General features: G+C 32.8%; 1 protein-coding gene and 1 non-coding gene across 3 annotated transcripts; one reads left to right on the plus strand and one right to left on the minus strand.

The window, feature by feature from the left end:
• Window positions 1-1074: 1074 nt before the first annotated feature.
• LOC110610538 (loganic acid O-methyltransferase) lies at window positions 1075-2948 on the minus strand. Of its 2 annotated transcripts, none has more exons than XM_021750503.2 (3): window positions 2819-2948; window positions 2054-2716; window positions 1075-1714 (listed from the first exon to the last, which is right to left on the minus strand). In XM_021750503.2, the coding sequence occupies exons 1-3, from the start codon at window positions 2903-2905 to the stop codon at window positions 1367-1369; spliced, it is 1098 nt and encodes a 365-aa protein (XP_021606195.1). In that variant the 5' UTR covers window positions 2906-2948; the 3' UTR covers window positions 1075-1366. The 2 variants fall into 2 exon arrangements, with proteins under 2 accessions (XP_021606195.1, XP_043808821.1); XM_043952886.1 differs by having other exon boundaries at window positions 2054-2719; window positions 2819-2942.
• Window positions 2949-4843: 1895 nt separating this feature from the next.
• On the plus strand, window positions 4844-4972 carry LOC122722559. The gene has a single exon (XR_006349499.1). It is a non-coding gene; the product is annotated as a small nucleolar RNA Z247 (small nucleolar RNA).
• The last annotated feature ends 5281 nt before the right edge of the window (window positions 4973-10253 follow it).

Consider the following 10253-nt stretch of genomic DNA (forward strand, 5'->3'; position numbering starts at 1 on the left):
TCCTAGATTATTAGTATTCTGCGGTTGTAGAGCACTATTGGTATTAATTTCTTGATTTGTCGCCATAAACTTACAAAAGAATTGGTGGTTACTAAGGGAATAAATGCCTAGGGTTTACATGGGTTTTGTTGTTCTGATACCATGAAAGAATAGTTAGAGAGAGAAAAATGATTCATGCTTTATTATTTGCCTTTCATTGTTTATATACATGCAATTGCGAGACTTTACATGTGAATCTATCTAACTCTTTACACGTGAATCTATCCAGTTCAGTATAATTGATTGCATTCCTTGCCATATAACTTACTATACAAGTTTCATTTTTCCCTTTCAGATGGAGAGAACTTTTCTTCTTTGGTTGGAGCGTGATTTTCCTTCCTTATTTTTATGCAAGTATACAAATGTTTTGTTGATTTTGTTTCCAAATCCGATTAATTTTAGTGAGGGTATGTTTAGAAGATTTGCTAAGCTTTCGATTGTCGATGTCTTGAACAATTTATTGTTTTGACAGCCTTGATCCTATTGTTGCTGTATGTTTATGAGCCTATAGAAAGTATTACGCTAATTTTATTTCCTTAATAATTTTTCCTTGGCAAAAAAAGCCAAAAAAAGAAAAATATATGAAAATAATTATAAATCTCTATATTTCTATGATGGAAAGAGTAATTTATTATGTAAAATTTTTATTATTGATGTGAACCATAAACAACTTGTTTTTAAGAATCATGCCATACAATCTTGTCCATCTTTTCTTGCATTAATTATTACTCTTGCCGTCTTATAATTTTTGTTCACCTTTTATTTTTTAGTTATTTAAAATTATTGTCCACTTTTATTTTTTATAGTAATATATAAATTAATTATTATAACTATATTTAATTTTATATTATTGCTAGAAAATCCCTTAAAATATTTTTTGATATTTAATAGAATTTAATATTTTTAAGATATATATGATTAAAAAATTGATAAAAAAATTGCTTTATTAATATATGTAAAAAAATAAAATAGATAAAAATATGAGACGGAAGAAATATTTATTTTATTATACATACCATAAATAATGAGCACAAAATTAATTCATTTGCATTGAAACACTTAGTAAAAATAAATATTGTTCTTGTAAGCTCTTTCCATCTTGTTGAAGACCGTTGAAAATTGATTTAACAGTAACTACTCGAATTTTTCATCCACAATTTCTATGATGGAGAGAGTAATTTATTATGTAAAATTTTTATTATTGATGCAAACTTATAAATAACTTGTGTTCAAGAACTATGCCACAACCTTATTTTTCCATACTCGCATCAATTATTTTTATCATTTATTTATTATACTTATCACACATAACCAGCACAAAATTAATTCATTTGCGTTGAAGCACATAGTGAGATTGAATTTTATCCTTGTAAGCTCTTTCCATTTTGGCGAAGACTTTCGGAAGTTGATTTACCAGTAACTCCTCAAATATTTCATCCACAATTTCTTCTGGGAAATGTTTGGTGAACATTCCTTCCATTGGAGCCCTAATGTGCCTCACATATTCTTTCATTTCAACGTGCATTGTATCTGTTAGCCAAGGAGCTGGATTTGTTAGTCCTATGGCTTCAATGTTGAAATAGCCATTCTTTTCCACCGCAGCCGCAAATTCTCCTGGAGTTGCAGCATAAATTGGCAAGTTGAAGGCATCCACTTGCTTTTCACTTATTGTTCCCTATGACAAAATAACAATGACAATAAATTATGTGCACAATAAACTTTTAGTATGCAGCCGCTATATGCATTGTTGAGAGTGTTGGTGTTGAGTGTAGATATCCAAATACTGAAATTAAATATTTAAAATTAAGAACATATATTTAAAATCAATAACTGAGCTAGAAAAAATATAGCAAATCTCAACAGAATTTCTTTAACTCTCTCCAATATTGTTTTATCTGTTTTGGTTTTTTTTTATAAAATATCCCTAAAATCAATTTATGTTTAAATTAAAGTCTTAGATTCATTTAAACTAAGTTATTTATAACAAAATCTACTGACCAATTGACATATATACCTTTTTAGCCATGTCAAGGAGGATGGATTCGAAACAACTGTACAATATGCCATTTGCAAGTTCAGAATAAGGCATTCCATCAGGGATACTTGGCATGATAACTATAAGCGTCCCTCCAGGCATTATCTCTTCAGCTCTTGCATTCAGGAAGTTATTCAAGTCTTCAGCCCATCTTTCTGCATATGCTTTAAGCACCTCATCTGAGGCCCCTGCATAGTGAATCTTCCCCTTGTTCCAGGCAGGAGAGTTCTTGTCTTCCAAACTTTCTGGTACCCTAGAGAGCCAATGGAGTGCGTAATTGGATTGCACAACATGGAGGGAAGAACTGGGGAACACTCGTCCATGAAAAGAACCTGGAACCCCTGCTGCAAAGTATTCCCTGTCTGATGGGAGAGATCTGAAGAGTGTATTGAAATCATTTGAAGGCATATCATTAAAGAACACTTGGAATTCGGGCATGGGTTCGTTAGGAAACTGGGATAGATACTTCTTTTTTATTATATCTATCAAAGCTTGCAAAGAGATAAAAGTATTTGGACCAACTGCGCATCCAAAATCAGCAACACAGATTGTATTATTAGAAGTGGATGAGAAGGATTTTACATCTAGCTTCTTGGTGATTGCTTCATTTATTATATCCATTGTGACATTTGCAGCTAGTCTCTGCTAGTGAATCAAAATTTTATCAGCATTATTTATGATGAAAAGAAATATTCACACATGTTGAGCAACGCAATTCGTAAGTAAAAAGCATAGAATAGTAACCTGGTAGAGAGAGTTTTTGAAGTAGCTGTTGGCTTCTAATCCATCAACAGCATTTTCCTCTACTGTTTCTCTCACCAATGCTGCCATCTCTGAGTAGCTAGTCTCTGCTGCGCTTTGCTTGGAATATAGGGAAAAGTCTTATTGAGACTTTAGCAATCTTTGCGCTCTCTATATAGCAAACAGATTTGTGAGAATCAAATAATATTGTCATTGTTCTAATTAATTCATTCACTAATTAATAACCAATTAAATATTTTTTAATTAATTAAATTATTATATTTTTATTAAGAATAAATAAATCCTATCATAATATATTATTATTTTTTTAAATAATAAAATATTATTTTTTATAATTTAAATATTAAAAATTAGCATTTTAATTAACACTAAAATTTTAAATATATATATAAATATAATAAATAATTTTTAAAATTTTATTATATAAAAAATAATATTTTATTATTAAAAAATAATATTATATTAAATAATAACTTATTTAGTTTTTGAGTAAAATTATGAAAGCTTATTATAATGGCTTTTAAATTAAATTTATTTAATTCTTGAATAAAAATACAGAAATTGAATTGGACTTATATTTTCATTGAGTAAATATTTTTTTAACACAGAAATTTAAATTAATACAAAATAATATTTTATTCTAAAATAACTTGCAATTCAAAAATTGGATTTAACTGGCTCCCACAATTCTATCACGTCGTTTTCTAGGGACCACTCTCCAATTGAAAAAAAGATATTTTATGGAGCATCGAGTGGAATAATTAATTAATTAATTAATACCTGATTATTATTATTATTATTATTATTATTATTATTATTATTATTATTATTATTATTATTATTATTATATAATTAAATTAGTAAATAAATAATTACTTGTTGGTACCAACTCTATGGACCACAATATTGATTGAAGGAAAAAAAAATTTATACTTAACTTAATTTGTATAATTCATAACATGAATATGGAAGTCTTTAGGAGTTTCTTCCAAGTTGCATAAATAAATATGAGATTAATTAATGTTGAAATAGTCGCGTTCTTGGAATATAAAGGGACCACTGTGTCCAGTAATGACGCAATCTAAAATACATTAAGATGAAACAATTATAGTGGGGTATGTATATATAATGGCTATATATTATATCTTACATCATCCATAATAATTTCTTTCTTGTTAAATTAATTTTTTAAAATAAATAAGCAGATAGGTGATTGATTTTATACTATAATTATTCAAAATAAATTATAAACGGTAATTATAAAATAAGATTATATAATAATAATATAATAATTAAAAAATACAGTTCAGTTCGCTGGATATTAAGGATAAGGATAATGTACAGCTGTAACCACATTTGTAATTTGTATTTCATATTTCCGATTCTAGTTCCTGATCTTATGTTAGTTAGTTAAAGGATTACTTGTATTTAAAGAGTTGTAAACTTCAGTTCAGATATACAAAAAACATAATCTTCATATGGTATCAGAGCCATAAAATACTCTAACGAGTTTTTGGTTGATCTCTATTTTGTCTTCTTATGGCTTCTACATCTATTACCACTGTTGTTCAACTAAATGCACCTACCCACTTTTCCATTAAGCTCACTCAAGAAAATTTCCCTGTTTGGCGGAAGCAAGTCCAGTCCACGCTAATCGGGCTTGATTTGCTTTCCTTTATTGATGGAACTCAACAATCTCCATCCAAATTTCTTCCTGACAAAGACCGATCTGTAAACCCAGCATATTTTCTCTGGTATCGACAAGACCATATTCTGGTCAGTGCTCTTCTTGGGAGTTGCTCCGACACAATTCAACCTCTGATTTCCTCAGCAGAGACGGCTAAAGAAGTCTGGGATCGACTGCATCAAAGCTTCGCCAATGTTTCGCGATCGCGGGTTCTTTCGCTCAAAACGAAACTTGCTCAGAATCCAAAAGGCACGAAACCTGTTGCTACGTTTCTGAATGAGATGCGCGCCATTGCTGATGAATTAGCGCTTACACAAAATCCTGTGAGTGATGATGATTTAATTGTTCATATTATTACTCAACTTGGTAATGATTATGGTCCAATTGTTGCTGCTATCAAAGTTAGGGAAACTGCAATTTCTTTTTCTGATTTATTTGAGAAACTCACTGATTTTGAGAGATCGTTGAAAGACAAGGAACCGGTTGATTCTTCGCCTCCTATTGCTACTGTTAATTACACGAATAGACCAGGCAATCGGCAAGCCCAGCAAACTGGTGGCTATGGGCGTTCAAATCAATCTTTTCGCAGGAATCGTGGAGGACAATCTCGTTCTTCTCAACCAAATCATAATCGTGGCAATTATCAATCTGCTGTTGTTTGTCAATTCTGTGATAATGTTGGGCATGTAGCTGCTGAGTGTCGAAAACTTGCACGTTTTCTTCGAGAAAATAACATGGTGGTTCGAACCGATTCTACATCTACGTCAGTTACTACGTCAGCTACACCTTCTGTGAATGCTACTACGGCTAATCCATCATCACAACAGTGGCTGTTTGACAGTGGTGCCTTTCACCATATCGTGTCTAATCCATCTTCTTTGCAGAGCTATACTGATTATGGAGGGCCAGAAGAGGTTCAACTTGGTGATGGTACAAATTTAGCTGTTACTCATATTGGAAATACTCGTTTACCAGCTAAATCTGCATCTTTATCTCTTCCGAATGTTTTATGTGTGCCAAATTTACGCAAGAATTTAATTTCTATTGCTAAGCTATGCCGGACTAATCATGTTTCTGTGGAATTTTTTCCACTTTATTTTGTTGTGAAGGATTTGCGCACGGGGGCGTTGCTTCTACGGGGCGAGAATATTGATGACATTTACTGTGTCCACTTTTCCACACGTCGTGTCCAACCACAGTTGAATGCTACTGCTCGTGTGTCTTCACTTTCGGCCTTTCATCATAAACTTGGCCATCCTTCCAATAAATTTTTTCGTTTAGCTCTTACTCGCATGGGTCATGAGTCGTTAGCTAAGTCTGTGTCCAAATTTCATTGTGTTTCTTGTTCAGTTAGCAAAAGTCATAAACTGCCATTTTTTGATAATTCTCTCACCAGTTCTAAACCTTTACAGCTTGTGTATTCTGATGTTTGGGGACCAACAAAACAGTCTATTGATGGTTATGTTTATTATATTACGTTTATTGATCACTTCACTAAATATACTTGGCTATACCCAATGAAAAAGAAATCTGATACACATGACATTTTTGTTTCTTTTCAAAAGCTAGTAGAGAATTATTTCCACACAAAAATAATCTCAGTGTTCACTGATAATGGGGGAGAATATCAGAAACTAAAAACTCACTTCTTATCTTGTGGTATTTCGCATTATACTTCTCCACCTCACACTCCCGAACACAATGGAACTGCTGAAAGGCGACATAGATTTATTGTTGAAACAGGTCTTTCGCTCTTACATTTTGCTTCCTTACCAATTGAGTTTTGGACTTATGCTTTTCTCACTGCAGTTTATTTAATTAATCGGCTGCCATCCTCTGTTATTGCGTTTCAAACGCCATTTTATAAGCTTTTTGGTCGTTCTCATAATTCTGATCGTTTAAAACCATTTGGTTGCCTCTGTTTCCCTTGGTTACGTCCGTACATTACTTCCAAATTGCAATCTCGATCACACCCGTGCATCTTTTTAGGTTATTCATCTACACAATCAGCTTATAAATGTTATGACCCAGCTACTAAAAAATTATACCTTTCCCGTCATGTGAAGTTTGTTGACAATGTGTATCCTTCCATAGTTTGCACAAGTGTCACTCAATTTTCTACATTATTTTCAGATGCTCCATGCGCAGGTCCTCCACAGTCTCAAGATTCAATGATTTTGTTACCTTTGAATGATCAGCCATGTTCGGTTTCTGGGTCTGAGCAGCACCAGCATACTGAAAATGCTTTACAAATAACTGAAGTTCCAGAAAATTCAGTTCTTGCGCAGCCACCTTCTCTGGCAGCTGCCTCATCTTCTGCATTACACAATGCTGCGACGCAGTTGGCAGTGGCCCCTACTACAACTTCCCATGAGTCACATGTGTCTTCTACTCTTGCTGGACAGCGGCCTCAACGCCAAAGAAAACCTAATCCCAGGTATTATAATGATGCTTTTATTCATGTCACAACTAAGTATCCTATTTCCGACACCATTGAACCAAGAACAGTCCAACAAGCAATGCAAAATGAGCACTGGCGTCGGGCTATGGATTCTGAATACAATGCTCTACTGTCTAATAAAACTTAGGAATTAGTTCCGAAAGCTCATCATCATCCTATTGGCTGTAAATGGGTGTTTCGTATCAAACGAAAACCTGATGGCTCGATTGATCGGTTCAAAGCACGATTGGTTGCCAAGGGTTTTCTTCAAGAAGCTGGGCGTGATTATTTTGAGACCTTCAGTCCAGTTACGAAGCCAGTTACAATTCGTGTTGTCCTTAGTCTTGCTATCTCTAGAGGTTGGCCTTTGCGACAGCTTGATGTTAATAACGCCTTCCTTCAAGGTACTCTTCATGAAACTGTTTATATGCAGCAACCCCCAGGATATGTGAATTCTGAATTTCCTGATCACATTTGCCGTTTGCGCAAGTCTCTTTATGGCCTTAAGCAGGCACCTAGAGCATGGTATCTTGAACTTACTTCGTTTTTGCTCTCACTTGGGTTTCGCAAATCTACTGCAGATGCCTCTCTGTTTATTTTCACATCCAGTACTGTTCTTGCTTACTTTCTCATATATGTGGATGATATTGTGCTCACTGGTAGTAACACTGGATTTTTAGATGATTGTGTTTCAAAATTAGCCAACCGTTTTTCTATTAAGGACTTGGGGCATTTACACCATTTTCTAGGTGTTGAGGTGATTTCTACGCCTACAGGGCTTTTTCTTTCCCAGCATCGGCATATTCATGATCTTTTGGTTAAGTTTGATATGGCTGGAGCAAAAGAGGTTCACACACCTCTATCTTCAAGTGAAAACTTAGTTTTATGTGATGGCTCGCCTTCGGCTGATGCTACGATTTATCGTCAAATTGTTGGTGCTTTGCAATATTTGGCAATTACTCGTCCTGATGTCTCTTTTGCAGTGAACCGCTTGTCTCAATTTATGCATGCTCCAACATCTACACACTTTCAAGCCTTGAAGCGAGTGTTGCGTTATCTAAAGGGTACTATTTACTTTGGTCTGTTTCTTCGTCGCAATTCCGTTCATACCTTGGCTGCCTTTTCCGATTCTGATTGGGGTGGTGCACTTGAACATGGACGATCAACGACTGCCTATGTATTGTATCTTGGGTCTAATGTCATTTCTTGGAAATCTACAAAGCAGAAAACTGTCTCTCGTTCTTCCACTGAGGCTGAGTACAAAGCTTTGGCTAATGCTGCAGCTGAACTTATTTGGGTCCAAAATTTGTTACACGATTTGCAATTGCCTATTTCAGACTCTCCAACTATTCATTGTGATAATATTGGTGCAACGTATTTTTGTGCGAATCCAATTTATCATACTAAAATGAAACATTTGGCACTAGATTATCATTTTGTGCGTGAGCGGATACAAGCTGGGCAGCTTCGAGTTCGCCATATTAGTACCAAAGACCAACCTGCTGATGTGCTTACAAAAGCGCTTGGACGAACTCAGTTTCAATATTTTCGATCCAAGATTGGAGTTTCTGATGGAACTTCCATCTTGCGGGGGCGTATTAAGGATAAGGATAATGTACAGCTGTAACCACATTTGTCATTTGTATTTCATATTTCCGATTCTAGTTCCTGATCTTATGTTAGTTAGTTAAAGGATTACTTGTATTTAAAGAGTTGTAAACTTCAGTTCAGATATACAAAAAACATAATCTTCATACTGGATACCTTAACACTCATTCATCCTCAAAATTCCGTTCTTTCCTCTACGGGTGTGTCTCGGCATAAAATTATCGTTATTAAATACAACTCAACATATTTTCATTATATCTGTAATCGCATGATTACCAACTCATTAATTGATAATATTCTTTATTAAGGAGTCGGTCATATTATACCGAATTATCGAAAAATACCATATTTATCTCCACCTTCTAACAGTATAATAAAAAAAAATCACAATGACAAAAGTACGTTATTTTTTTACTATTATTCAAACTCTAAACAATTTATTATATTCTCTCTATTTTTCAATATATTAACTTGAGTGTTAGAATAACCGCCGTAAACATCTACCACCACCTCACATTCTCTTATTTGCAAGTTTTAACTAATCATAATATAGCTCAATTTAAGGCAAGCCATCAATCTAATTTCTACAACTTTAATAACAAAAATTCAAATCATGAATATTTAATTTAATTCTTTAAATTTTAATATAATAACTTAAATTTTTTAAATTTATTTGAAATTTTTTTCAATTTTAAAAATTAATTCAAATCATAGATTACCAACCTATTTAGTTGACAATGTCCTTATCAAGCAATCAGCTACATTACGCCAGATTATTAAAAAATACCATACCTTTTTATAGTATAAAAAATTACAGAGATAAAAAGTATATTATTTTCTAATATTATTCAAATTCTAAGTAATTCATTACATTCTCTCTATTTTTTAATATATTGACTTGAGTATCAGAGTAGCCGCCGTAGACACCCACCACCACTTCACATCCTGTTCTTTGCATGTTCTAATTAATCACAGTATAGCTCAACTTCAGACACGTCATCTATCTATTCTCTAACGGTAACAAAAATTTAAATAATGAATATTTGATTTAATTTTTTAAATTTTAATACAATAACTTAAATTCTTTAAGTTTATTTGAAATTTTATTTAATTTTAAAATTTAATTTGAAAAAATCATGTATAATTCTACATCGCAATATAAATCACATTTTTTATTCTTTATATATTGAATTCCACGAGATAAATATACTTTTTCTTTTTAAACAAGAAACGTTTAATCATTATTGTAAATAAAAAGAAAATTCTAAGTGTTTTATGGATTTTGTTTTTTTACAAACAACTATTCTTAAACATTAAAGGGAAAATATAAAGAAGTTGTTAGTAGTAAGCAGTGATGCTTGTTACAGGTTATATAGGAAGTAAATAGGTTAATATAGGAAATAAATATTAATAGATAGATTAATTACTTAATATCACGAATTGTATAATCATAAACTTGATTTTCCTTATCGTCTCTCATGTGTAAAGAGGTTGTAATCTCTATTGTGAAATATAACAAAATATTATATTTTTACATGGTATTAGAGCCATTCTCGAAGAGATCTAAAATTTTTGGAGACTTAGGACTCCTGTTTTTTTGTGTTACCCATCTAGGGTAATACTTGTCTCTCATCGTCCACCTAGAGAGGACGCCGAAGTTGGCTTGCAACCCGCTTGCCAGA

Source organism: Manihot esculenta, chromosome 18, assembly GCF_001659605.2.
Source record: "Manihot esculenta cultivar AM560-2 chromosome 18, M.esculenta_v8, whole genome shotgun sequence".
NCBI classification, from domain to species: Eukaryota; Viridiplantae; Streptophyta; class Magnoliopsida; order Malpighiales; family Euphorbiaceae; genus Manihot; species Manihot esculenta.